Source organism: Lasiosphaeria miniovina (assembly GCF_030549165.1).
Source record: "Lasiosphaeria miniovina strain SMH2392-1A chromosome Unknown B0T26scaffold_2, whole genome shotgun sequence".
Lineage (NCBI taxonomy): Eukaryota > Fungi > Ascomycota > Sordariomycetes > Sordariales > Lasiosphaeriaceae > Lasiosphaeria > Lasiosphaeria miniovina.
In genome coordinates this window covers 1,199,896-1,227,330 of record NW_026848221.1, presented here as the reverse complement: position 1 = coordinate 1,227,330, position 27,435 = coordinate 1,199,896, and the positions used below count along the sequence as shown (strand labels likewise).

General features: G+C 56.0%; 6 protein-coding genes and 1 non-coding gene across 7 annotated transcripts; 3 read left to right on the top strand and 4 right to left on the bottom strand.

Moving 5' to 3' along the window:
- Window positions 1-1,337: 1,337 nt before the first annotated feature.
- On the bottom strand, window positions 1,338-2,599 carry B0T26DRAFT_747446 (anticodon-binding protein; the record flags this gene model as incomplete). Its single annotated transcript, XM_060444844.1, has 5 exons — window positions 1,338-1,767; window positions 1,829-1,855; window positions 1,961-2,144; window positions 2,286-2,529; window positions 2,594-2,599. The coding sequence occupies 5 exons, from the start codon at window positions 2,597-2,599 to the stop codon at window positions 1,338-1,340; spliced, it is 891 nt and encodes a 296-aa protein (XP_060299928.1).
- A 6,217-nt stretch (window positions 2,600-8,816) lies between these two features.
- Window positions 8,817-9,836, top strand: B0T26DRAFT_614274 (AhpC/TSA antioxidant enzyme-domain-containing protein; the record flags this gene model as incomplete). Its single annotated transcript, XM_060435953.1, has 2 exons — window positions 8,817-9,014; window positions 9,114-9,836. Coding segments are annotated over 2 exons (921 nt in total), but the record flags the coding sequence as incomplete, so codon positions are not given.
- Window positions 9,837-11,433: 1,597 nt separating this feature from the next.
- Window positions 11,434-11,504, bottom strand: B0T26DRAFT_t43. Its single transcript has one exon. It is a non-coding gene; the product is annotated as a tRNA-Glu (tRNA).
- A 2,593-nt stretch (window positions 11,505-14,097) lies between these two features.
- B0T26DRAFT_636993 (aminotransferase) lies at window positions 14,098-15,446 on the bottom strand (the record flags this gene model as incomplete). The annotated part of the gene is made up of 2 exons (XM_060436890.1): window positions 14,098-14,265; window positions 14,331-15,446. 2 exons carry the CDS (start codon window positions 15,444-15,446, stop codon window positions 14,098-14,100), a joined length of 1,284 nt encoding a protein of 427 aa, XP_060299926.1.
- A 2,776-nt stretch (window positions 15,447-18,222) lies between these two features.
- Window positions 18,223-21,237, top strand: B0T26DRAFT_115593 (uncharacterized protein). Its single transcript, XM_060433298.1, has 2 exons — window positions 18,223-18,784; window positions 18,858-21,237. The coding sequence occupies exons 1-2, from the start codon at window positions 18,306-18,308 to the stop codon at window positions 20,989-20,991; spliced, it is 2,613 nt and encodes an 870-aa protein (XP_060299925.1). The 5' UTR covers window positions 18,223-18,305; the 3' UTR covers window positions 20,992-21,237.
- An 854-nt stretch (window positions 21,238-22,091) lies between these two features.
- Window positions 22,092-23,843, bottom strand: B0T26DRAFT_636847 (uncharacterized protein; the record flags this gene model as incomplete). The annotated part of the gene is made up of 3 exons (XM_060436870.1): window positions 22,092-22,471; window positions 22,706-23,617; window positions 23,642-23,843. The coding sequence occupies 3 exons, from the start codon at window positions 23,841-23,843 to the stop codon at window positions 22,092-22,094; spliced, it is 1,494 nt and encodes a 497-aa protein (XP_060299924.1).
- A 1,023-nt stretch (window positions 23,844-24,866) lies between these two features.
- Window positions 24,867-27,039, top strand: B0T26DRAFT_692920 (uncharacterized protein). The gene is made up of 5 exons (XM_060441181.1): window positions 24,867-25,054; window positions 25,170-25,348; window positions 25,511-25,628; window positions 25,685-26,459; window positions 26,520-27,039. The coding sequence occupies exons 2-5, from the start codon at window positions 25,249-25,251 to the stop codon at window positions 26,859-26,861; spliced, it is 1,335 nt and encodes a 444-aa protein (XP_060299923.1). The 5' UTR covers window positions 24,867-25,054; window positions 25,170-25,248; the 3' UTR covers window positions 26,862-27,039.
- Window positions 27,040-27,435: the final 396 nt, after the last annotated feature.

The window sequence follows — 27,435 nt, the reverse complement described above, 5'->3', positions numbered from 1 at the left end:
CAAATCAGGAAGGAAATCGCGGGGCCTCAAACATGGCAGCCCGGTTCTCATTTCACTTATTTTTTGCCTTTGAAATACGTCCGTTTTGAGGCGGCGTTCAGTCCGCGGAGTCGGACGGATCCCAAGCCCAACAGAGCTGGAACTTCAGCGGCGCGAGCTGGCGGCACGTTGGCCAGAGGTCCAGCCCAAAATAAGCAACAAGCGTTTCCAGTCAGATACCTTCCTCACCAACCAGGCACAGCTCAGCAACTCAGGCAAGGGTATGCCTCTGTTGGTACTCGCCAAACCGCGGGAGAATTTTGCGCTACGGAGCACACGGCATTCTTGATGATCACGGGTTTGCTTGATGGTATTGCTCTTCGCTCTTGTTCTACGTCCTGTTTGCCCCTCGGTTACGTACCATGTGTGGCTGTGCGACTGCTGCCGGGCATCCAGACGTCCGCTTACTTCTTCTCTCGGACCGTTCTGCAACCTTACCAGACCACTGCGCGATGATGCACGGGCGGGGAGGCTGAACCGGCGGGGAGGCTGAACCGGCGGGGAGGCTGAACCGGCGGGGAGAGCTGCCACCTTCTCGCGCAAGCCTTCACTGCCGAGTACGCCCCAAGCCTGCTTGCTGGGTGCGGCGTGGCGGCAATTCCACCCACCCAACAACGCCTTACTACCTGGACGAATTTGAGGCGTATTATGTGAACTGTTGGGCTGCTAGCTTGGCCCACTTGAATCAGAGTCGGCTCCAATCTCCAGGTAAGGTAAGAGGCAGCGGGGGCGCTGCAGTTCAGACGGCTCAGGAATAATGTATATGGAGAGAATAAATCATTTTAGCCTCTCTCAAGTATTGCCGACACGACATCCGGAAACGTTGCCTTGTCTGCCTAACACATGTCTAGCTCGAATCCGATTCCGTGGAAAGCACCGAATCCGGCACTCGAATTCGCATCATATCTCATCTAGGTATAAATAACGCCTGACCAACCCTCAAATCCCAAAGTCGGATTCTATCCCCCCGCATTGCTCCAGGAAACGGAGCTGCTTTTGATGCCATAATGCACATAATACATACTGGCCACTACATCCTCCCGAATCCTACGACGGGGCCAGAGTCGTACCGCCTCTCGGCAGCTCTTTACTTGACTGATCAAGTTCGAGACAGAAAGCCTAGAGTGAAAGAACGATAACAACTTGTCCTAGACCTGGCCTGTGGGTCGGCCCTACATCACAGTTGGACTCCGTCATTCTCTCCGGTTGGCCTGCAGTCGTTCTGCAACCCGTAGTTGCCAAGAAATATGCCAAGAACATAACCCCCTTTTATTACCCTGCGCGCCACCAACTGGTTCTTAAAAGAAATTCTTTTTTCGGCTTGTGCGCGTATATTGATTCAAATGCCACTCGGAATCGGCGTCCTTTTGCTCAAGAGTACCCATGGCGATGGAGAAAGGTCGCATGGTGAACCGGGGCCCAACCTCACTCAGCTCCACTGAGTCGTAACTCGTCCGGACATAGACGTGGTGGCGCACTTCTATGCAGTCGTCTTGATTCACAAAAGTGATGACACGATTGCCTTCAATCTTGTTGACGGTAGCATCTCGGGGTGGGAAAAGATGCTTCAGGATTTTCGCTAGTCGGCGTCCCAGTTGTGTGTTGAAATTCTCGAGTATCAGATGTGGATAGCTCTCGCTGACTGTCCCCTTGATAGAACGTGGTATATCGGCCCTCAGAACTACGTTGTGCAAAGACGCTATAAGTGTAGGTCCGTGAGGAAGATGGCTGCTTGAGCATTAGCCAGACTAAACAGTGCACTGGATGATACTTCACTCGACATGCGTACCTGATAGTGATTGCAGTCGGTGTTCCTCTGGTTCCGGTTAGTGAATGACCTTCAATACGGAAAGCCAGAAACGGCAGTGGCTGGTTCGCTCTGGACTCAAGTCGGGGTTGAACAAGCCGTTGGATAACATACCGATGCTCGTGCAGAAGAATGACGTCCGTGAGGCCCTCGCTCTGAGCAGACTTAACGAGATCTGGGAGCACGAGGTTGCCGCGATTAAGGCGAATTGCAGTTGGGAACAAAAGTCTCATCTCCTTGGAAAACGACTGTAACCTCGAACTAGGATCGCGTGATGTTGTGACCAGCACGCGCGGATCTTTCGACATAGTCAGCAAATGGACAATAACAACCGTAGAGACGGGGCTCCGTTTCAGTCGGTCTCTCTAAAGATGCTATAGCGCATCTTCCTTCCTGGATACTCTACTACTACGGTCTAGGCTGTAAGGGGACGGGGTACCTATTACACCAGAGAGCTCCGAGTATTCATCATCGATGTCGATCGTCTCATCGGGGTTCATGTCGCGGGATACATCGTAATCGTAGTCTTTCCGCAGCTGTTTGTCGTTTGCAATTTCTGGGGCCAATGGCTTTCCCGAGGCCAAACTAGACCTCAGTTGCGCCCGCTTCTCGCTAACTTCGGCATCGCGCAGGAGAACCGCCCGGCGATAGAGGTAGTCTCTCCGCTGTCTTGCTTGTTTCCGCTGCATTGATGGTTAGCGGGCATTGATTGGGTGGGTGATTTAACAGAGCTCAAGGGCCACTTACAATCATTTTTGGGCTTCTTCAAATTGCGGGTTGAGGCGCAAATCTTGAAAACGGGGAGAGATTACGATTGTCAGGAGAAGGATGTGCAAAACCTCCGACGACATGCAAGGCTGACGGCGTTAGTGGAGGGGCTCGCAAGCAGAACAAAGAAAGTAAAGAAAAAGTTGTAGTGCACGGACCAGTTCTTAGATTCTGCAGCCTCCTCCTCCGCCACTTTCCCATTTTGGTAGCGTAGCGGCTCGAGGTTCTGGTTGAGGTCCAATTCCATCCACATTACAGTGCCCGCCAAAAAATCGCAACCCACGGCAACGATAAACTCAGGCAAGCAACTTACAAGACTACAACATTCCGCGAAGCCGAAATCAGCCTGTAAAACTGCAGGTCCTGCAAACTTCAGTCCAGCGATGATGTGACCTTCAACCATACGGAATTTCAATTCTCCCTCGTTTCCAGGTTCCCCACCACCAAACGGAAGCCGCGCTCGGCTCAGATATTGAATTATTCCACCCAAAAGGCGTGCCAACCGACTGCGAGTCTCGGCCTGTCCCAGCCGAACCGGTACGCCGCCCTTCTCCGTCCTGCCTCTTTATGTCTGCTTGCTGCCCTGCCCTGCTGAGCTTCTTTTCTCTGAGCTATGCGCGGCGATACCCAGATCTGGGACAGCATTTGCCGCCATCGTTGCTGACCCGTCTTGCGCGCTCCCTCCAGTCTAGTCTGCGACGCCACTTACCCGCTCTCTGCCCACTATGGAGGGCGCTTTCACCCACCTCGGAAATCACCTCGTTTCTGACTCTGCTGCTGCCATTAAGGCCGGCGGCGCTGACGAACTCTCTAACATCGATCCGGACGAGAACCTGCTGTATGGGGTCTACGGGGGTCGCGGCCCCCGCGGAGCTCTGGGCAACGCTCGACGACGCCACGATGACGATGATAACGAGACCGAGGTTTTTGATGACGACGATGAGGAGAGCTTGGCAAGCGTACCCGTCGACGGCCTCAAAGGCATGAAGCTGAGCGCTCCTGAGGAGGAGAAGGAGCTGCCCGCCCACGCCTGCGCGTAAGTCTTGGGTCCCCCTCCTAGCCGCCGCGCTGCCCAACTAACTTTGCTTTCCAGGTACTGCGGCATCCATACTCCGGCTAGTGTCGTGAAGTGTCTCGCATGCAGCAAATGGTTTTGCAGTGCCCGCGGCAATTCCATTTCCTCTCATATCGTTAATCACCTTGTCCGAGCGCGTCACAAGGAGGTCCAGCTTCATCCACAATCGGCTCTTGGCGACACGGTCCTAGAATGCTACAATTGCGGTACCAAAAACGTCTTCATTCTTGGATTCATTCCCGCCAAGTCCGATACCGTAGTTGTGCTTCTCTGCCGCCAGCCTTGCGCTGCCAATACCTCGACCAAAGACATGAGCTGGGATATTTCGAGATGGCAGCCTCTTATCGAAGATCGTTCATTCCTTCCCTGGCTTGTCCAGCCCCCGACCGATGCCGAACAGCTGCGGGCGCGACATTTGACCCCTCCCATGATTGCGAAGCTTGAAGAGATGTGGAAGGAGGCCCCCGGTGCCACCATTGCCGATCTCGAGAACGGCACTGGCGTCGACGACGATCCGCACCCCGTCCTCCTGAAGTACGACGACCCATACCACTACCAGAACATATTCGGCCCCCTAGTCAAGATGGAGTCCGACTATGATAAGAAGCTCAAGGAAGCGCAGTCTGAAGACGGGCTGCAGGTCAAATGGGATATGGGACTCAACAACAAGCACTTGGCTAGCTTTGTCCTCCCCAAGATCGAGTCGGGCGATGTAAAGTTGGCTGTCGGCGACGAAATGCGGCTCAAGTACAAGGGAGAACTTCGCCCCCCTTGGGAAGGTGTTGGCTATGTCATCAAAATCCCGAACAACCAGTCAGACGACGTCACGCTCGAGCTGCGAAAGTCGGCTAACGATAAGTCTGTGCCGACGGAATGCACCCACAACTTCTCGGCAGACTACGTCTGGAAGGCCACGTCTTACGATCGAATGCAGTTCGCTATGAAGACGTTTGCCGTTGACGAGCTGAGCGTCTCGGGATACATCTTCCACAAGCTGCTTGGCCACGAGGTTGCTGTGGCTCCCATGAAGACGCAGATGCCTAAGAAGTTTCACGTCCCGGGCCTGCCAGAGCTGAACCACAGCCAGATCACGGCCATCAAGACAGTTTTGTCGACCCCTCTCAGTCTAATCCAAGGGCCTCCGGGAACAGGAAAGACAGTTACTTCGGCCACCATTATTTACCATCTAGCCAAGATGAACAACAGTCAAGTTCTTGTATGCGCGCCATCCAACGTCGCCGTCGACCAGCTATGCGAGCGAATTCATCGGACTGGCCTAAAGGTTGTTCGCCTGACTGCCAAGTCACGCGAGGATGTCGAGTCATCCGTTGGCTTCCTGGCACTGCACGAGCAGGTGCGCATGAACGACACTAACACCGAGCTCGCAGGCTACATGAAGCTCAAGAGCGACCAGGGCGAGCTGTCGTCCCAGGATGAGAAAAAGTTCAAGCAGCTGACTCGTGCTGCCGAGCGTGAGATCCTCAGCAACGCCGATGTGGTATGCTGCACCTGTGTGGGCGCTGGTGACCCCAGACTTTCAAAAATGAAATTCCGCAACGTCTTGATCGACGAGTCGACGCAGTCTGCCGAGCCCGAGTGTATGATTCCTCTGGTCCTCGGATGCAAGCAGGTAGTGCTGGTCGGAGATCACAAGCAGCTTGGTCCCGTCATCATGAACAAGAAGGCCGCCAAGGCTGGTCTGAACCAATCGCTATTTGAGAGATTGGTGAAGCTGAACTTCGTGCCCATCCGGCTGAAGATCCAGTACCGCATGCACCCGTGTCTTTCCGAGTTCCCCTCGAACATGTTCTACGAGGGATCTCTACAAAACGGCGTCACTATCAGCGAGAGACTCCGCAAGGATGTTGACTTCCCCTGGCCCGTGGCCGAGACGCCAATGATGTTCTGGTCGAATTTGGGCAACGAAGAAATCTCGGCATCGGGAACCTCTTACCTCAACCGCACTGAAGCCTCCAACGTAGAGAAGATCGTGACCCGGTTCTTCAAAGCGGGCGTCAAGCCTGCCGATATCGGCGTCATCACCCCGTACGAAGGTCAACGCAGCTACATTGTCAGCACCATGCAAAACACAGGCACATTCAAAAAGGAGAGCTACAAGGAGGTTGAGGTGGCTTCTGTCGATGCCTTCCAGGGCCGAGAGAAGGACTTTATCGTTCTCTCTTGCGTTCGCTCCAACGACAACCAAGGCATCGGTTTCCTGTCCGACCCACGCCGACTCAATGTTGCGCTGACCCGTGCCAAGTACGGCCTGGTCATCATTGGAAATCCCAAGGTTTTATCGAAACACGAGCTCTGGCACCACCTGCTAGTTCACTTCAAGGATAGGAACTGTCTTGTTGAAGGGCCTCTTACGAACCTCCAGGCCTCGCTTCTACAGTTCGGCAGGCCAAAGATGAGCCTGCGTCCCCAGCGCTCCCAGCAAAGCCAGCATGGAGCGACCGGCTATCCAAACGGCCGCTATGGCGCGGGCTTGAACGGCTCGACTCGAGACTACGAGACAGGGTCGATGGTGTCGTCGTACATTCCCGACGATGTTTCTTCGATCCACAGCTCTGCGTTGGGTGGCGCTGGGCTCAGCTCGGCGTATCCCCAGATGTTTTCCAACTTCCATCCTGAGCAGTGGCCCGGCCTCCCCGGCGCCGTTCCAACTGGCCGTCCTGGCACAAAGAGCCGTGGTCGCGCGACGGAGAGCATTGCCGGCGAAAGCGTGGCCAACAGCGAGTTCACGGATGCAAGCGCCAGCGTGATTGGCGGAAAAGGCGTCGGTCAGGGTGGTGCCAGTCTGGGCGCGGGCCTGAGTGAGGCGATTGGCTCGTCTCGCCCTACTTCTTACAGCCAGAGCGACCGTCTCAAGCAATACGTCGAGAGTGGCGGACGTGTGGGCGTGGGCAACGGGTATGGACGGCGGTTTGACGACGACGAGAAGAGCGTCAGCACGGCTTTCGCAAGCCAAATCGGATCCGGGTTCGACTGAGCAACTAGACTACAGCATTGTTGGTTGGCTTGATTTCTCTGCAAAACAAACGACGAAGCAGCAACGGCATCAGGCTCGTAGATGGCCAGCCTGTTTGCCTCAGCTCTCGAGGACTCGGTCGAGCACCCGCTCTCGGACCGCGGCAACCGCCCTAGACGTCCAAGCATTGGATGAGCATGGGAGGTTTCTCTCCAGAAGGACCAACCGTCCAGCAGACAGCGTACTGGCTGGAGGTATCCAGCAAATGTCGGTACAATGTGTAGTCTGTCCCCATGTTGCCTGTCGTCCTCGGGCAAATGTAGCACTCGTCTGTGTCCGTTGGACCGGAGTGTTGGCACGCTAGGGTCCTCGAGAATCATTAGGATGTTTTGTTTAACGTTGGGATGTGACATGGAGGGAATTGGGGAAAGAGAGTATGGAGAAGAGAGGAGAGCCATCCAGCGAGAAGAGGGGGCTATCCAGTGAAGAGGTGGTTGACGCTTTCCGAAGAGGAACAAAAGCAAGTACTCTGTGCCCCAAAGGGCTCGGAGATTAGCTTTTTCCGCGGATGGGTTACGAAGAGCCTGTATGGCTAGAGAGGCCACTCGTTTGGGCTCGGCCCTCTGTGTTTACCTTCTTAGATCGAGATGTCTAGAGTGTCTCAGCTCAGGGCTCTCGTGATTTGCAGCTGCCTTCAAAGTCACTCGTTCTTTTAGGTAGTTGTTTTTTTTTTTTTTTTTTTTTTTTTTTTTTAAAAAAAAAAAAAACGATATAAGCGAAGACGGCGGACAGTAGTAAGAGAACTCATTCGTTCAGAAAATTATATTAAAGACTTTCTCTGGTCGGGGTCTTGGAAATGGATGCTACGGTTGACATGGACCACTTAGCCCGCTTGCGCCCAAGGGGGATCAAGCCACTGTCCCGCGATAGCTTAGCGGAGCTTATTGTTGGGTTCACACATAAAGCTGTCGGATGGCACTTTCAAGGCGCTTGTTAAAAAACCCAGAAGCTCAAGCCAGGAGGATTGACTACCTTAGGGACCTTATCTTGACTGCCTTATTCGTAGGCCGAGCGATTCTGGCCTGGCGCTCTGGCCCAGGACCGTTGCTGAGGTTCGTTGGCTCTTTCCCAATCATTCCCAAGAACCCTTGTCCTGGGAGGCGCTGGCGGTAGGGGGCTGATGGGCTGTGCTCCGAAACCCATTAGTGCCTCCTGGACTTTGGATGGGGGGAATTCTGTAATCATTTAAAGGCGTGTAGGGTGAGGCGAGGTAGGTTTAGCTTTTGTCTGAAGCCGACGTTGTTTCTTATTCTGTTTGTAATAATCCGTACGCAATATAATAAGATAACCTCATCTTTTACAACTTTGGATTTTCTGGGATTTCGCACTCGGCTTGCCGCTCACTGCGCTTTCTAGGCACTGGGGCTTTGTGCAAACCTGAGACGACAACCGCAACATCTCCTTCGTGCCTTGCGCCGCCTTGGACTTCCCCTCCATCCCCCTGTGACGTGACCTCTCACCTGTTTGCCTCCATGCATCAGCTCAGCTCCGGCAGTGATTAGTAGTAGCTGCCCTGCAACCCAAAGCTGCTGCCCATACCCTAGGTACCCTACACACCGCTTCCCGTCTTCCAAGTCTCCGCCTGGCTTTCTTAATCGCGGTTGCTAAGGCTCTTTTGGAATTCAGATTAACCCCTCCACCCCAAAACACTATATCCAGACCTCCAACCTCAGCTATCCGCACTTTATAGACTAAGCACGGAGTAAATTGCCTCGATATTAACTGGGAGGGTCGCGCATCTATCAGCCATGGCTGCATCCTCGGATCCGCCCGCCACTACAAGCGCCGCAGCTCCAGCGTCAGTTGACGCAGCACCAGCCGCCGTCGAAATACCCGCCTCTCAACAAGCCCCACTGTCACCAGAATCCCATCTCACCCCAGATGCAATCGCCTCACGCCAAGGCGACTCTGATGCGACCGCCAAGCTCGAACCCGCACCCGTCCTCGACGCTGCTGCCGAGGCGGACGAGAGCAAACCTGCGCCTCTGCCTAACAGCAGCGCGACATCGCCGTCGGCAGACGGGGCTCCTGCTATCGCAGCCGCAGCTGCTGCCATTTCTTCGACTGGCTTTGATGGAACTCATGACGACCACGATGGCGTCAACCCTCTCGATTTCCAGGGCGCCGTGGACAGCAACAACGAGCTGCCCAGCGCCGAGACCATGGCTAAGATCGAGAACTACGTAGTGCTCGACCGCGATGGCAAGTCGCATACCTTCAAAAGTCTATACGCGGGGAAGCACACGGCGCGGAGGGTGCTGATCATCTTTGTGCGGCACTTCTTTTGCGGAGTAAGTCTGCGAGATCTAAACCTACAATCTTGGTGGCTCCTCGTTTGAGATTGGTAGTATAGCAGTGAAAATGCTTACCCAGTCTTTCTGTTACGCTAGATCTGTCAGGAGTACCTCCGATCGCTGTCGGCGTCCATCACGCCCGAGGCGCTGCTGCGCCTGCCCATCAGCACCTTCATCGCGGTGATTGGGTGCGGCGACCCGGGGCTAATCGAGATGTACGCCAACGAGACCAAGTGCCCGTTCCCAATCTACTCGGACCCAACGCGCAAACTGTACTCGGAGCTGGGCATGATCCGCACGCTCGCCATGGGGGCTCGGCCGGCCTATATGACGCAGAACATGATAAAGTCGTCGATCGACTCGGTATTCCAGGGCCTGAAGCAGATCCGCCGCGGGCTGGCCACCAAGGCCGGCGACGCCCGCCAGATCGGCGGCGAGTTCCTGTTCGAACCCTTTGACGTGCAAAGCCCCGTCACGACGCCGTGGTACGAGGTGGAGCGGAGGATGGGCGACTTTGCCATCAGCGAAAAGGAGAAGAGCAACGGGACCGCCAACGGCCACCATCGCGTGTCGGAGACGAGCCTGGACGGCAAGAACGAGGCCGGCGACAGCGGCGAGCAGAAGCACGTCACGTGGTGCCACCGCATGAAGACGACGCGCGACCACGCCGAGATCCCTGAGCTCATGGAGATTCTAGGCCTTGACGGCCAGGGCATGCCCATCAAGGACAAGAAGCGCTGGTCGCGCGCCCTCGAGCAGCGCAAGGGCACCGGCCTCTCCATGGCGAGCCAGATGAGCGCCATGAAGGCCGAGGCAGGAGGCGTTGTGCCACCCACCGCGGCGGATACTACGGGGGCCGCTTAGAAGGCGCCGCCACTGCCGCTGTTGTTGCGACGGCTGAATCGTCAGCGCGGGAGGCCATGAAGAAAGAAGATATGGAACTGACGATGAGACGAATCATGACTCCTTTTTTAGCTTATGGGAGGCTTTGGCGTCTGTGTGCATGTACGAGGTACGCATTTGTTGTTTTCTGTATTTTCCAAGTCTAAGTCTAGGGATGCTGTTCTGCTGCTTCTTGTACAGAACAAAGGCCGAGTAAGTGGGCTGTAGGGAGTAGTATGTATGTCCGCGGTAGTGTAAATGCGCAGGCAGATGGCGTGGGTGACTTCTTTGGGGAAGGAAGATGCAGTTTGTCGAGACAGTGCAAAACAAACCTCACGAGACAGGCAGGGGAAGTGATGGGTAAGAACTTGTTAAGAAACCAATCACCAACTTACTGGATCAATGTGACCTGTTCTCACTTGCGCTCATAGTGATAGTTCTTGCAGAGCCGGTGAGACGGGTCATTCCGCTTATGGAGACAGAGTAGAGAGGAAATCATCGTCGTGGTCTTATTATTCTGGGGGCTGGCCTGTGTGATTCTAATCATCAAATGCTCTGGGGCGTCCCGGATTGTATATTATCGCTCGCCGTATGGAATAGAAACCGGTGAGAATGGAACTACAATGACGTTCCGATGGGTAAGTAAGTACCTTGCGAAAGTGAGGCGTACACACAAGGTTCCTTGTAGGCTAGTAGGGACGTTCTTTTTCTCTCTTAGCCTTCTTAATCATGCTGTTCATTACTGGCTAAGATACCTATAAGGTAAGTTGGGTGAGGTGTTGTTTCATTGCTGGGCTGGCTGATTTTGCTGCCGGGATATAATTACGTACCTACTTTCCCCACTGACTTGGTGCTTGAAGGCAGGGTGTTGTCCTGGAGTGGGGGTTGTGTCGTTGTACCACTACTACCACTGCCACCGTGTGCTCTTATATGGTTTCTTATCGTATCTGGTTTATTTTCCGATTTCTTTATGTTTATCGTAGTATAATCCGTCGAGCCGTGTAAGGCACATATTTTGGACATTTATTTACTCCGAGGTACGAATATACAGATCTTTCCTGTGTCATGTTTTCAGACCTGAAATGGCTGCCTCCTTTTTCCCTTCTTGAATCGCAAGTAAAGGTCTTGGGAGCGTGTGCTTGTTCACCTACTCAAACTCGTAGGAACGTGTATTTACATTTACTCGGGTATACGAGAGGGCTGATTCTAGTCCACACCAGCTATTATGCTCATGGCCAATTGATTTGTCAAAGAAAGTACCTGGGCACTGTTTTGACCGGTCAGCGTTGAGCATCGCCCGGTATTGTGCTTGGGAGAGGCTCACCGGGTCGTGGGGGACGCGCTGGTCGGTCGGTTGTTGCAGTTGTGGGTGTTTACTCTGAAAGAAACTGTCTAAGCTTGATGTTTCCAGAATCATCGAGGCAAAAACGAATCTTAGATACGCTAGCTATTTCTTATTCAGAGAAACGGAAGGGAAACCATCCACACAGCCAGGCCGCAAAAAGTCAATGTGGAAACCACAGGAAAAAAGAAGTTCGGATACCGGGAATCGAACCCGGGGCTAGTGAGTGAGAGTCACTGATGTTACCGTTACACCATACCCGATTGTTGCTTGTTGTAGAAGTGGGTAGTTACTCGGGAGTATATACGCCTGGTGGAAACACAAGTGGATGGAACAAGGACTTGGGGGGTTCTTTTTGGAGCTTTGGTTGGTGACACCAAGCAAGGAAACACGGGACAGGTAAACCGAGGATAAGATGCTAGCAGACAAGCTTTTCCCATCTGGGTCGCTTTGCGGTCGCAGGCATGGTCGGAGGAAACGTGAACTCTGGCCAACTAGCGCTGCCAAGGAGGTGTCTCTTCGTAAAGTAAACTCTTGCCTATTTTGGACAACCAGCCAGGATTGGCGCCTCTGATTGGCTGGTCAATAATACAGCCAGCCGTGTCGTTCTCTCCTCGTCTTAACATTGCATTGCTGGCAGAAAGAGTCGCGACTTCCTTTCCAGCTTGCTGCCCGGTCAGGGTTTTCAAGTCGGTTGTTAATCCTTGTGCTGCGTGTCTAAAATTACGCTTGTTGGAGCTTACGATGCTGTATTCTATCCATCTTCAAAGCATTCATTCCTTGCCAACGATTAACCCGCACCCTGACGCTCATCATTCGATATTTGAATTATTGTTGCAGTACCCGAGAGCCCAAGCTTAGACAACAACACATATACAGTATGATTACTGTCATCCATCCATTTTACTAGAAATGTCTCCCGACGCTGAGAAGGGTCAAGATCTGAAGTCGCACCCGCGCCCGCAGTCTGATAAGCTACGGCTGAAGAAGCCGCGCGACAGAAACAGGCAGACAAAAGCCGAGAGGGTACAGCATACAACTCCCCCTCTGCTGTCTCCCAGGGTGACAAGCACCGACAATCCTGCGTCGTCTTCATCTGCTGCCCTCCTAGAACTCAAGGCAGAGCAGCTAGTCCAGCCCTTCCGTGATCGTCTCTTTCCACCGGCGAAGAGCATTCCAGATGCCAAATCATCAACGAATGCACGCCAGAGAAACTCTCGCGGCAAGACATCCATCGCCCCTTTCTTCAAAACGCTCGAGGCTGCTTTCCGGGATGAACAAGAAGCGTCAAGCGGCGCAACGCCCCCCGGCCAACAGCCGCGGAGGGAGACGTCCCCCGACACCGACCCAGAAGACATCATCAAGCAGCTCAAGGGTACTGTTTCCCCATGCCATGAATGCCTCGAGGGGCAAAGTGGATCTCCATTCCTCGTCCGGCTGACTCCAGCGCAACAGACCACTACCTGCAGACAGCCAAGACGCTGCACGAGCGCGCAGCCATGCAGATGCAGCTGACGCACTCCGAGCTGGCGCGCAAGCTGCGCGAGCTGAGCAAGGGCGAGGCAGCGTTCCTGGCGGTGGCGGAGCAGCACGGTGAGAGCGTGTTCGGGGCGCCGCTGTCGCAGTTCAGCATCCGGTCGCGGCAGCGCGGCGTCGACGGCACGGCGCGCGTCGAGAAGAACACGGTCGGCGAGCTCGACGCCGCGGCCCAGTGCCACCTGGCAGAGTTCGAGACGCACGTCGCCCAGCTGTTCAAGGAGTATGCCCTCGCCGATGCCGAGGTCGCCAAGGCCTACCGCGCCCTGGATCCGGAGGAGGCGGTGGTGACGGCCGCGGCCGACGGGACCGACGATGATGACGTCGGAGGGCTGCCACCTTGCGCAAGCAGCGACGATGACTTGGCCGCCACGGCGGCCGCAGCGAGCGACATTCCGTCCAAGTTTCGGGCTGCCATTGAGACGAAGATTGAAGGAGCCGAGGCCAAGGCAGAAAAACTTTGTGAGGCTGCCGCTGCGTTGTTGAATGAGATTGAAACAGTGAGTTTTCAGTAGTCTTTTGAAACTAACTATCGCGGACCGCTAAGAGACTTTCTAACGCGTTTCCAGGAATATAGAAAGAAAGTCACACCGGACTTTCATGTTCTTTTCAAATATATTTGAAGAGTGAGGGAGGCTGGTGGGACCTGAGACACTGGTGGTTTGAATTGAGTGCTGAGGATTTAACTAACATCCCCAAGATCTCACCTCATCTTGCAGGCATTTGCTGCCAGAGCTGCTATTTAGCTTGGACGACGGTGCTGCGCCGCTGGAAGGATTCTCGTTGCAATTGGTTTGAGGGCTGGCTTGATACGCACGCAGCAAATGGGTATGTGTCATGATACAGGAGAGGACGTGTTGATTTCGGAAGTGGAACTCGCAGCTATTCAGAGCCTATTCTAATTAATAAATCAAACGACGAGACGTGCCACGGATGGAATTAACATCGTTGGCCCCTCTAATACGATGCTAATACGGACCATGTCTATCTGAGATGTGCTCCAGCTACGCAGTCTATCCGTTGTTTGTCATTTGCTCATTCTCATGTCGATAACCCATGATCTTGGCCCTAACCCAGCAGCAGCAGCAACAGCAGCAGCAGCAGCAGCAGCAGTTTTGATTCCCGGACGCCAAATGCAATAATGAAGAGGAAGAAACAAATAGACCAAAACAAGACTTCTGAGTGAGTTGGTGTGGATAAGAGAAGCGCTTTATGCTTGATGCTTGATGGCGGTGCTCAATCCTTCCCCAAACAAAAAAAAGAACCGCAATTCAAACACAAGAATGAATGAAACTGGAGAGTTTGGGGGAAGGAAACTAATTAATCCATGCTGGCGACGACGCCCCACGGGTGCTGCTCGTTGCCGTACATGATGTCGCCCATCAAGCCCTTGATCTTGGCCGTGTACTGGCCCGAGTCGCCCTTGCCGAGGGGGATCTGAACGTCTTTGCCGCGGTGGTGGACCAGAGACACGGGGCAGATGAAGTACTGGGAGGATGTTAGTTAAGTTGAGCGATATGCTTTTTAGATGTGGGAAGAGGGGCAACACGTACAGCAGTGCCTGCGGCAAAGGCCTCGACGAGGCGGCCCTCCCTGTCGGCGTCGAGCAGCTCGTCAATGGTGTACTTGCGCTCGACCATCTCAAGCTCGCCGGCTAGCCTCTCGCGGGCGAGCTCGACGATGCTGCGGCGCGTGACGCCGTCGAGGATGAGGCGGTCGTCGAGCGGGGCCGTGACGAGCTGCAGCTTGCCGCCGTCGGCGTCGCGGGCGCGCCACACGACAAAGAAGTTGCTGGCACCGGCCTCGGTGCAGTAGCCTTCGGGCCCGTACAGCCAGAGGATCTGGCCGAAGCCGCGGGCGCGGGCCTCGTTGGTAGCGAGCAGGCTGGGGCCGTAATTGGCGCCGACCTTGGCATAGCCGAAGCCGCCGACCCAGGCGCGCACCATGTCCTCGGGGCTCGTGTGCAGCTTGAGGCCGCCGGGCATGCTGTCCATGCGCGGCATGAAGCTTGCCGTGATGAAGAGCAGGGCCTCCTTGGGGGCCTGCACGCCCAGCTGCGGCTGGGTGCCGATCATGGCGGGGCGCAGGTACAGGAACGAGCCGGGGCGGTCGGCTGGGAGCCACTTGGGGCCGTCGACGGCGACGAGGGTGGAGATGAGGCGCTCGACCTGCTTGGGGTTGAAGCCGGGGAGGGAGATGCGCAGCGTCGACATGAGCATGCGCTTAGCGTTCAGGTCGGGGCGGAAGAGGCGCAGCTTGCCGTCGAAGCCACGGTAGGCCTTGAGGCCCTCAAAGCACTCGGTGGCGTAGTGCAGCACCGAGGCCGTGGGCATGAGGCTGAGGGGCCCGTAGGGCTTGAGCTCGGGGGCGGCCCAGCCCCTCGACGCGTCCCAGGCACATGTGATCATGTGGTCGGTGCAGATGGTCTCGTTGCCGGAGCAGGCTGTAGCCTCATCGGGCACGGCGCGGGCGGCGGGGTCGGCTCGGCGGATGGTGAGCTTGGAGGCGTCAAGCTCTGCGGGCGCGGCGGCGTGTCCGTTGGCGTGGTGGCCATTGGCGCCATTGGTGCCGTTGGCGGCCTGTTCCGCTATTCTGTGGTTGAGAGCCGACGATGTAAGGTCTACGTCTTGCTCGCCCGCATGGCCGTTGGTGGGGGTGTGAGTCACCATAGTTTAGTAAGGGTGGGTGTGGGATGGGATGAGGGGTGACAGTCACTGTGAAGGTAAAGGTGAAGGTGCGTTGAGGAGGGAAACCTCGCGGATAGGGTTATGTGGGTCCGCAAACTAGCACAAAGGTCTGGGTTAGTGCCTCTGTTATCCTAGCGTATCAAGCGCACCACGAACAGACGAAGATTGAGTTGAACGGAAAGAGAACGGGTAAAAAAAGCGAGACAAAAACCGGCGGCGGAGGAATCTTCAAGCTCTTTTAAGCTTTCCGGGTGCCGGATGCCAACTCTTTCTAGAACGAGAAATGAAACCTGGAGGCAGGTGACCAATTGGCCAATTGGGACCCTCCCTGCAGAAGGGGTTAATGATTATATCCCGGTCCCCAGGTCAAGCGGAGGGCGCGTCTTCTCGGACTGGGAACGACATGACATCCACGACCAGTGTACCCAAGACATGGTTTGGCTTGCCTAGGTTTGCTCTGCACTTGCACTTCCTTGGCTCCCCGGGCGGGCATTTCCCTTCATTCTTGAACAAGACGAGAGCTACCTTATCTTTCCTAAGATACGAGACGGATACTTACAGTGTGCGAATCCAAGGTGCTAAAGCACATTTACGTAGCACTCACTTCCCGTACACAGACCTATCCAGAGTAAGCAGTCCAGCACGCTGCCGAACGGAAAACGGACAGTGATCAACTCGTTGGCTGCGGCTCTGATGCAGATGCGGGCGATTCCGGCCACGAGTCGTTCTTGTCGACCTGTCCTGATTGCCGTAAAAGTCCGTCTGCGGCTCAAGCATGGGGGCGTCGCTGCTGTTGGACGCCGCTCCACGCCGCTCCACGCCGCTCGTACCATATACCCACCCATTCACTCGGCAACGCTTAAGGTATGTTGCATGTACATGTAAGTAGGTACCTTGGAGTTTGGGGTTCCAGGATGACGGCGGGCATAAGAAATCATGTCCAACCGTCTCGCACCCCCAGAAGTTGTCGCCGCCTCGTCCATCCTGACTCGCAGATCGCGAAAAGGGAGAGCTCCATTTGTGGATAATGGGGGCCGTCCATCGTTCGCCGAAGTCGCAGATTCCCGGGTTCCCACTGGAGAACCCGCCGTGGCCGATTCAGGCCTCAGGGAGAACGAGAACCGGGGAGGGGGCGTTAGCAGAGCAAGCTCTGCAGGCTGGGGAGTCCACTTCTGCAGGTCAAGCGATCAGATATCAGATCGATGGCGTAGGGGACTGAAAGGGGAAGGGGCGTCCTCGGCCGATAGAACGCGTATGCGGGCGGTTTGACGAAGTAAAAAGCAACGCGGAACGTGAGGTTCAATCGTCAATTGGGCCGAGGGTAGCCGCTGGAAGGCGTCTTGATTGGCCTTTGATAAGACGAGCGAGACCCTCGAATCCACACCGTCGAGGGGCCCAATCAGCGATTACCGTTTTTCCTCATTCCCATCCTCTACCTTCGGCTTGGCAACTCCAGTCTCTTGACGAAGCCGCCGTCAGCACTCTAGTCTCTGGCATTGCTCGTGTGACGCGATCGGAAACCGGGACTGGGGCAGCTCGGAAGGCGGGACTAGGGCAGCTCGGAAGGCGGGACTGGGGCAGCTCGGAAGGCGGGACTGGATCGGCTGTGGCTGGTTTATAAGAGGGCGGCTACGGCCTGGTCCTGACGACGTCAGCTGCCCTAGCCGTCGGTCGGGTTCTCCTCGAGGTGCCATTGCCGGCCTGCTCTCACGACGTCGACGTCGACTCCGTGTCCGTATTGGGTTGTCGAGCTTGCACGTGGACTCGAGTTGCTCAGGCCGGAATCGACCATTACATACCTCATGTATACTGCACCGCACTGGCCTGCCCAAATTTGCCCGAGAGGTCAGTCTGCAAGAGAGTGAAAGAGCAGGCGTTGTCTGCCTTCATCCCCAGCGCTGCCACCCTTTTTGACACGCTGTCGCTGTCAAACGTGGGGAATCCCGCGCGCCGCAGTACTGCCAACTCAACCCAAACCCCATCGGCAACCTCAGCCTTGACTTGTTAATGGCTTGCCCAAGCGACGACCCGCCTGCATGAACCGCCGGCCACTTGGCTTCGTGTCCCGCGCCGTGCCCCCAGAGCGAGCCTCCATGGCCGCCTAGCAATAGCATTTCCGTGTCGCTTGCTAGTCTCTCGGACTAGTGTCTCCTTGGCAGGTTACACAAATTGCATTAGGTCGTGTTCCCAGAATCTTGGCACTCGACGAGCAATGCGGAAACGAGAGAGTCTCCGACCTCAGGACCCGGCACGGCGTCATCGCACCGGGTTGGGCTGCGAGGTCGGCGCCGACACCGACGCCACGGCGGTGGAGGCACTCAGTCAAGCCGCTGTGCGCTCCGTTGATTATCCTGTTTCTGCCCTCCCTCTGTGGTGCACTGCACCGCGGGTAATTAATTCCCGTCCTGTCATCGAGCGATGGCAGATGGCACAACGCACTGCAAGCACGCATGCTGAATGCGCTGCTGCAAGGTTGCCGTCCTGTCCTGCCGCCGTGATTGGGCCCCTCCCCAGAGTCCAACCATGGCGACGTCGACCGGTTGTGGCCCAACCTGCCCGAACCCCAACCCCGAGCGTGCACATGGCCAGGAGCCAGCTCCTCGTCCGAGGTCAATCGCGGCCTGCCTGCCGTGCCTTGCAAGGTCTCGTTTGTGCTATTTTCTGTTTTAAATGAGCGAGTGAGTGATTGAGTAAGCGAGCGTGTGAGCAATTGCCAATGATTCCGACACATGTCTATCTTACCTACTTTGCTGCATCATCTCCTGTCCTATTTCCTCATTGTCCTGCCAGAAGCGCCCTGCCCGCGAGCGAGAGTGGGAGAAAAGAGATAGAGAGGCGACCATGTCGAAAGAAGTCAAGGATCCGAAGTCCCAGACCGAAAGACTGCGTCAGCCCCAGAGGAAAGACTCTCTCTCCTCGGTCCTGTCGTGGGCCGGTCTACAGGCCAAGGGCATCTCTCCCAAGGCCCCCTCTGCTTCCTCGGGCTTGACCCAATCGTCAACGGCGACCCTCTCGAGCAGTGGCGTTGCCAAATCTCGGAGACACAGCCATGGTCCCGATATCAAGAAGAAGGCACGTAGAGACTCAACAACACCTCGCAGCACAGCAACCCAGGAGGGATCAAGTACTAAGACAACACGTGAAAAGGCGACCCATTCCGCGACGGCGGACCTCAGGACAGCTGACAGCGTGTCCAAGACATCCAAGACTGCCTCGATAGAGAAGCTCCCCAAGCTGGCAGCCGATGGGCCCGAAGCTGGCAAAGAGGCGGCCCAGCCCCAGACCCGGTCCAGAGACTCTGGCCAAACAAAATCTCAAAGGTAAAGGCCGATTGGGTCACTAGCGACGTCCCCCGTCGGCATTGGCCATGCTAACACATGTTCGCCTATACAGCACCCCTGAGCCGCCGTTATCCCCCAAGCCAAAGTCAATCCTCCGAGTCTCGAGCCCGGATGGCCATAGGCGGCCGAGACCCATCCCTTCCTATTCGACCTCGGCCCCAAACCCTCTGCCAGCACAGCTCAATAGCCCAGAACCCAGCCCTGTCATACCCCCCGAGCCAGTGGCAACTCCCATGAGTCCAGATCTGAACCCAATCTCGCCCCCTACCTCGCCAATATCCCGGCCGCTGTCGCCCGGCGCAACCGTCAGGTTTGCCAAGGCAACAATACACAGAGTCGAAGTTGGTCCGGGCCGCCGCTTTCTCCCAGTGAAGCGAAAGAGCAAGAGTACCATCACTTACATCTCCCCGCTTGACCCGGGAAAGCAACAGACCACTCCCAAGGTCACGCTCGGCAGCCCTACCAAGATGCGGAGACACCAGGAGAACCAGGCTGCCATGGGTCGTTACTGGCTTCGAACCGAGGAAGAGGAGGCTCTGTGGAGAGCCGAGGCCGAAAGGAAGGCTGAAGAGGAAGCCGAAAGATACCGCAACGAGCCGGCCAGCCCGCCCGGTCTTTCAAACCCCGCGAAGCCAGCTGTCTCAGCACTGCCGCTGCAAAGAATGCCCTGGACCACAAATCTTGCCGTCATTAACAAGCTGCCTCCGCTGGAAAGTCTATCGACACTCGACACGGAGGCCGAGGTGGACAGGTTAGAGACTGAAGTGTCGGAGAAGATAGAAACCGAGCTGTCAGACTCGGAAGATTCAAACTCGGACAGCGAGGCAGATGTGAAGCCTGGTCCGGAGCCCACCGAAGGGGCTGAGAACTTGAAGGCTGAACTAGCAGTGGAAGAGTCGGCGGATTCCGGAAGGGCAGGAGTAGCTCGATTGGAGCCAGACAAGTCTGCTGAAAATGTGTCGTCGGAGAGGCAACAGGCTGCTGGGAATTCTGAAGTAGCGGGTGATGGACCTGGACAAGAGTCTCGGTCAAAAGCTAACCCGCAACAGACAGGACAAAAGGAGTCTCAACCCCAAGAAAAAGGGGCTGAGCCCCTCTCTTCCAAAACCGACAAACAGGTGCCCTCAACAGTTGCAACAAAGACCACAACATCAACACCAAAGGGCACAGAAATGTCCCGCATCCAATCATCAATGCCGTCAAAACCAGCAGTAACAAAGCCTGGGGCAGAAATGTCGATGCAGGAGCAGGTTTCGGAAATGAAGCCAACCCTAGAGAAGCTAGCAGAGAAGACACCAAAAGCGAAGACTACGACAGAGGCTAAACCATCGGTGGCAAAGGCAACCGCAGACAAGGTGCCGGTAGCCAAGTCCACCCCTGAAGCACTGGCCCAAGCTGGGAAAACACCAGCAAAATTGGGGACTGTAGGCGCGACAGCTTTGCTCGGATCGACGGCAACAAAAACGGCAGAGGCGCCGAAGACAAGGGCTACCCCCGTACAACCACCAGCACCGGTACCGGCAAACACGAAGGTGGCAACGGAGAAGGGAACATCGCTGGTGACGCCGTCGTCAGCACCATCGGCGGGACTCACGACTGTTGAGAAGAAGAAAGAAGCGGGCGGGGTTGTACCGCTACAGGCACGCCCACCGACGGCAGCATCAACAACACTGGCGGCTGCATCGCCGACCGCCGTGGAGGTAGCTACACGGGCGCCATTGTCCCCTCCACCTTTGCCAAAGCCAGTAGTAGCAGTGGCCGCGGCAAAGACAGCGGTGGTAGCAGCGGCAGTCACAACAGCAGCGGCAACGGCAACAACAGCATCAATAGCAGTAGCTAAGAACCAAGAGTCAACATCAGGAGAGCTACGGAAGGAACAGGAGAAAGAAAAGGAGAAGGAAAAGGAAAAAGAAAAAAACAAGCTTACGGCAGCTCTTGTCACGACGAGCTTTGTGAGCGAAAAACTGGGACTCGCTGAGCGTACAACAACAAAAACAACAACAACAAAAACAACAACAACAACATCAGTACCTGCAATTCCAGCCGCCGCAGTACCAACTACAGGAGCAGAGCCACCAGCCAGCAGGCCTGGCTCGCCGCCGCCGGTCAAGAACAACCACCTGCACCTGGCGCGGAGGACGCGCCGGTATTTCAACGACCACAAGCAGGAGATTGCCGCGTCGTGACGTACTCGGGCCAGGTAGACTAGGCATGGGTTTGGGTGGATTAGTCGGGCATTCATAGGGAAATAGGCCAAAAAAGAAGAGAAAAGAAAAGAAAAGAAAAGAAAAGAAAAGATACATAAATAGGTCCAGCGCCGTCTAGGCCGCGAATGCCGCTGCGTCGTCAGTCGAGGACTTGGCCAGAAAGGGGTTTCTTTGTTTTGTATAATTAAGACAGGAAAAGAAGAAAACGGTGTTTTGTGTGTAGTGTTATGAATTACTTTAGTTACTATTGCTGTTTAGGCTACGCCGCCGTCACTCTACCCAAATCCAGCAGCGCAGATGAACACATATTGAGACTCATTTATTCGCAAAAGAGAGATAGAGAAAGAGAGAGATAGAGTAAGAGAGAGAAAGAGAGAGATGTCTATAAAAACACTCAGTTATATATATCGTATCTACAACGATACAGAACCGAACTAGACTAGGACAAGACAGGCCAGCCTCGCGAGCTACCTAACACGCTAGGCAAGGTAACAGATCATACATAGCATCATCGCCAACCCCGTCTCCTTTCCATTTCTCCTCTCGTATGCCTGAACATTGCCGTCGTCCGCCAGTTCTAAGCCACCAAACCATCAAGCCACCAAGCCACCAAGCCACCAAGTAAGTAAGTACAATAAGTACGAGGACGCAGAGGATAAACGATGAATATATAACAGTGAAATTAAATGAAATGGAAAAAGAATATCGTGAATCCCACATCCAACCAAGCCCATCATCCAGCGGTGTTCCTCTGCGTAGAGGATATTCAATGAATGGGGGGGGGGAAGCAAAAGGAGGTTCATTCAGAGGAGAAAAAAAGACAAAATGTGTCTATAAAACCCCTAAAACCCACCCTTTCCCCTCTCCACAATAGTATATGGTTCTTGTCGTGGGACATTTCATAGTGTTTCGCTGCTGCCGCTTATTTACATACGCACAGTACGCGACTCTCCTTTTTTTGTTATAGCTAGGGTAGGTACCTAGGAAGGTAGGGGTAAGTAGCATATCCATCAACGTCAAAAAGAACGCCGTTCGTTGACTTGACTTGACTTGACTTGGCCAGGAAGGGAGGTGGGAAATCACATCAGGCCGCCGAGGACGACCTTGCCGACGTTTGCGACTTCGGTCTTTGCGCCGGCGCGGCTGGCGTCCTCAAAGTCCTTGACGATACCCTGGACGATGATCTTGCGGACGCGAGCGTCAGCCTTAGCGAAGAGATCAGCGACAGGGCCCGAGCACTCGCGCGGCGTCGGCACGAGGCTCAGCAGCCGCGTGTACGTGTCGATGAGCACGTCGCACAGCGTCGCGAACGTCTCGAAGAAGTCCGGGTCGAATGGCAGCGTCGGCGTTAGCAGGTGCGTGTACTCTTCGCCCGGCAGCAGGTCGATCTCGGACGACGCGAAGTTGATGATGCTTGCCGGGGCGGCGGCGGCGGCGGCGGCGGCAGACGAGGACGAGACTGCCGCGGCTGATGCTGAGGAGGTGGAGGATGCTGTGGCGGCCGCCGTGGTCGCCGTGTTGCTTATGGTGGTTGTGAGCATGTTAGAGGTGGTAGTGGTGGTGGTGGCGGCCGGAGAAGAGGTGTGGGTGGTGGCCGATGTGGCGCTGCTGATGGCGGCCGAGGAGTTAATAGTGCCCATACTGCCGTCGGCTGGGAATACGCCGCCGCCGTTGGGCAGCAGCAGGGCGTCACTGCTGCCGTTGCCGCTGAAGCTACCGTCGAGGGCCGTCTCAAACACGCCTGCCGAGGCATCGCCAGTGGCACTGCTCGATCGGCGCCCCTTGGTGCCGGGGGTGGCGCGGCGGAACATCTGCGGGATGCGCGCGCGCGAGAGCGAGCTCGAAGACCCCCCATTCTCCGAGTGCAGCTGCTGGAAGCTCTCGAACTCGGAAAGCAGCGTGTTGAGACTCCGCAGGAATTCGAGGGGCGTGTTGGAGTTGAGGTCGATGACGGTGGGCAGGGAGATTCCCAGCAGCAAGTAGTTTGTGGCGCGACGGGCCAGCTTCCGGCTGTCGAAGTAGGGCATGCGCGCCAGGTCGGGCTTGTCGAAGAGCAGCGTGTTGAACCAGTAGACGCGGCCCTCGTGGGCCTTGCGCAGGTAGTCGAGGGTGGATATCCTCTTGTTGGCCGTTTCCTGGATCTGGTGGTGGGCGGCGGTCAGCTCGGTGGGCTGGCCCGGGGCAACGACGGCCGGGGGGGCCAGCTGGCCGCTGGATGAGGCAGGGAAGCCGTTCACGGGCGTCGGGGCGGTTCGGTTCAGCATCCTGGGGAAGCTGTCGGCCGAGGCGGGAGAGGCGATGGCGTCTGTTTCGCGGGAGAGCTTGGCGGCGGCGGCGAGGGTGAACTCGGGCACGGGCGGGATCGAGTCGGCGTCGAAGAGACCCAGACCTAGAGCAGCGGCGGAACCCGATCCTGGTCCACCGCCATTGGTATTGGTATTGATAGGGGCTGTTGAGGCGGACGAGTCTGCGCGGCGGCGGGCCTTGCTGGGCGACGACGACGAAAAGGAGGCTTTCCGGCCGAACGAGGGGCGGCGGCCGCGATCTCGGTCTTTGTGGAGGACGTTTGGCTGCCGCGGACTTGAGGTGTCGCCTGTACCTGAACCTGCGCCAGCGCCAGCGCCTGCACCTAGTCCAGTCGCCTGCTGCTGATCGCCTGAGCTCGTCCCGGGGCGTGACTTGCTGGGCGACTTGTTGTGCGACTTGCTGGCGGTTCTGCGATGCGACTTGCTTGGCGATGACGACCCGCCGCTTGTGCTGTCGCCTCCACTGAAGAGGGACGCGAAAAAGGCTGCAGCGGGCTGCGTCGGTGTAGCCCCAGTTCTCTGCATGTCTTACTTCCCCTCTTTTATTTCCCAAGTACGGCCTGTACGGGCACTGGACCCTCTTCCGGAATGGCACGTCCTTTCCAGGTTGTAACCCCCAAAGTTGGAAATTAGTGCACCCATTCGGCAGGGCAGACTGGGCAGGTAGGGCGATAAAACGTGGTAGATGCGACTCGGTAGGGATCGCACTGTCGGTGGCGCAATGGATCGGGAAGGCGTGAGAGACCCAGGTCCGTTGACGGCATGTGTAAATGCGTGCAGCAATTAAACCATATATGGATGGCTGGTCCGATATCAATAACTTACAGAAGCTAGACATGCACTCGTCAGTGCACAAAGACGGCAAAGTTGAGCGACCTGACACCTGAAAGGAAGGCGGGACGTGGGGGAGGGAATATTTAGGTTGACCTGATGCGGTCTCAAAAACCATCCATTGACTGCGCGCTCCTTGCTATTAAAGTTTGCCCGCCCATTTTTTCCATCTCGGGCACATGGGACCTAGTCGGCAGACGAGAAACCGGCAACGGGAGGCGCCCGCAGGGTCAAGGGGCGCGTTACTACGGATCCATCTCATCTAATGGCCGCTGCTGCAGAGATGTTCCCAGTTCAATGGAGGTCGGCTGTTGATGGTCTCAGCGGGCAGATCTGGAGCCTCAGGGCATTGACGGCAGGCAAGCCCGTTCGCTATCACGTCGCCAGCCCGGGCTGCGCTGCAGCAAAATCCTACCTACTCGGGTATTCAGCCGCGAGCCAACCTAAAGCCAGTTTGAAGATAGGTGCTTGGACGAGAGTTAGACAATCTAGTAGACCCGTACGGTTGACCTTAGGACTCAAAACCTGAGTATCCATATGAGTGGTATTTTTGGGTTGCAGTTTCGCAACGCCTGATCCCCCGCCAGGCAACCACCAATGCCGTTGCGGGGGAGGGGCACACGGCTGGCAGCCCACCTCAGTCCAACTGCCCCCTGCGTGCCCGTCCGTTGAGGGGTTCTAGCGCATGCTCCGAGTCCTAAACCCCTGCCGCTGCTGCCGCTGCAGCACTCAAAGTCTCCCGAGGAAGGTGGTCAACTCAACCGTCCGGTCTCGCAACCATGCTCGTTGAAGCTTGTGATTTCTCTTTAATTGGCTGTGGCTCTAACGTCAAAGTGGAAGCCAAGCTGGAATGCGAATTTCTCATATCTCGCTTCATTCTGGACTCGCATTTTTGTTGACCGGAGGTTGGGCATAACACATTTCACATTGTAATACCGAAACCTGAGCTGGCTTCTACCTTTCTACTTTTAGGTTTTCTACTTTGCCGTCTTGTTCGTCTGTCTAACCTAAGGAACATAGGTACCGAGTGTTCCTCGACCCGCGCAGCACATCAGCTCTTCTATCTCAGCACCCCAAAACCGCTTGGGCTTCTTCATAAATGGCTGCCACAGATGACGGTGCGCCCCCTGGCGACCCCGCACCCGAGCTGCTAGAGGGACGGCTCTGGGTCGACGGCTGCTTTGATTTCTTCCACCACGGTGCGTTGCGTCCCCTCCCCCCTCCCCCTTGGCCCTGCGCCGCCGCCATCCATGGGGTCAGCGGGGCCCATCTCGCCTACCTTACCTAAGGTAGGTACTGTGCATACGTACCGTACATCATAAATGCGGCCGAACTTTGCTGACGCCCTACACCCGGAGCAGGACATGCTGGCGCCGTGGTCCAGGCTCGCCAGCTGGGCGATGAGCTCTACGTCGGGGTCCATTCCGACGAGGACATCCTCGAGCACAAGGGCCCGACCGTCATGACCCTGCAGGAACGGTAGGTAGTGCCCCCTCAATGATCGTCTCGAATCTTGTGCTAACTCTTCCCCCCAGGCTGCTTGCTACGGACGCGTGCCGATGGGTGACCAAGTCGATCCCCAATGCTCCCTACGTCACCCAGCTAGACTGGATCAGCCACTACGGCTGCAAGTACGTGGTCCATGGAGACGACATCACCTCGGACGGCAGCGGCGAGGACTGCTACCGCTTCGTCAAGGCTGCCGACCGCTTCAAGGTTGTTAAGAGAACCCCGAGCATCTCTACAACTGATCTCGTCGGACGCATGCTGCTTTGCACTAGGAGCCATTTCATCAAGTCCCTCGAGAAGATGCTGGCTGGCGACGAGGGTCCCGGCACCCAGGCTGAGCGCAAGGCTGAGGGTGCTGCCATGCGTGAGAGAATTAGACTGTATGCCACCGACGATTCTGCCAAGAAGCCCGGCGCCGAAGTTTGGTTCTGGTCCGCTCCGACGGGCGAGGCCCAAAAGGACGAGTCGGCGAGTGCTGGCCATGCCTGCAAGGAGCTTTTCCGCGGCATAGGCCCCAAGCCCGGACAGAGAGTCGTCTACGTTGACGGCGGCTTTGACCTCTTCTCAAGCGGCCACATCGAGTTCCTGCGCTCGGTGATGCAGACGGAGGAGGAGCTGGCGAGAAAAGAGAACTGGTATTCCCAGCAAGCCATTGACGAGAGAAAAGGAAAGGGCGCCGACTACGGCCCCGTCTTTGTCGTCTCAGGCGTCCACAACGACGAGGTCATCAACCGCTGGCAGGGTGTCAACTACCCCATCATGAACATCTACGAGCGCGGTCTTTGTGTTCTCCAGTGCCGGGTATGAGACCCCGACCCCCGTGACAGCCCAAGGCTTCGTAGAAACTAACTCGGTCTACAGTACACCAACGCCGTCGTGTTCGGCGCACCGTTCACCCCGACCAAGAGCTATCTAACATCGCTTCCATATGGTACCCCTGACGCGGTCTACCACGGACCAACCTCCTTCATGCCGCTCACCACGGACGTTTACGCGGAACCCAAGGCAATGGGCATCTACCGGGAAATCGGGCGCCACGCATTTGATAACGTCAACGCTGGCACCATCGTGCAACGCATCATGAAGAGCAGAGACCTCTACGAGGCACGCCAAAAGGCGAAGGGCGTCAAGGCCGACCTCGAGGCCGCACACAAGGAGCGTGAGTTGCTAGAGGCAGAGCAGGAGAAGAAGGCGCAAGAGTAAGGTGGCCGTGGTAGGCTATATCTCTAGGATCGACGAGACGTCAATTGACTTGGAGACAGGTTGAAAGGACATGTCGGAAATAACAGTAAGGCTTTCAACAGACCTCGTTGTTCTCACATGTTATCACTTAGGAGTACAAAAGGGTATTGGTACGGGATAAATTATAGAATAGCGTTAATTCCTCAATATACAGGGGAAGCCAAAGCCTTCTCTGCTTCCGTCTGCGTGTCCAACTGCCCAGCCGATATATAAAAAAGAATTTGCCAAGTTCATCAGATACCATAACGCATTATTTAGTCATCAATAGCGTTGCTCGACTTTTACGCCGGCTTCGCCTCAGAGCTTGACTCTATAAAGTGGTTTCATCACCTAAACTTGGCAGCCCCCGATGTAGCATGAATCGACCCGTCGGTCCCGCCTTGACAGCAGACACCATGGACAGAGAAGACCTCCTGCGAGGCCAAGAGTGTTCGAGTCCAAATGCCCGCCGCGCCAGACAGAGAGAGAGCACGAATCAGAATGAAGCGCCCCCTCGCACCAAGAATAAGCCCCGTCGAGTAACTTCGCGTGTGCC

Excerpts from the sequence above, each read along its gene's own strand:
- B0T26DRAFT_115593 (XM_060433298.1), top strand. The coding sequence starts at position 18,306 with ATGTCGAAAGAAGTCAAGGATCCGAAGTCCCAGACCGAAAGACTGCGT. Across the intron at positions 18,785-18,857 it reads GGCCAAACAAAATCTCAAAG|CACCCCTGAGCCGCCGTTAT; the intron begins GTAAAGGCCGAT and ends TCGCCTATACAG.
- B0T26DRAFT_692920 (XM_060441181.1), top strand. The coding sequence starts at position 25,249 with ATGGCTGCCACAGATGACGGTGCGCCCCCTGGCGACCCCGCACCCGAG. Across the intron at positions 25,349-25,510 it reads CTTTGATTTCTTCCACCACG|GACATGCTGGCGCCGTGGTC; the intron begins GTGCGTTGCGTC and ends CACCCGGAGCAG. Across the intron at positions 25,629-25,684 it reads GTCATGACCCTGCAGGAACG|GCTGCTTGCTACGGACGCGT; the intron begins GTAGGTAGTGCC and ends TCTTCCCCCCAG.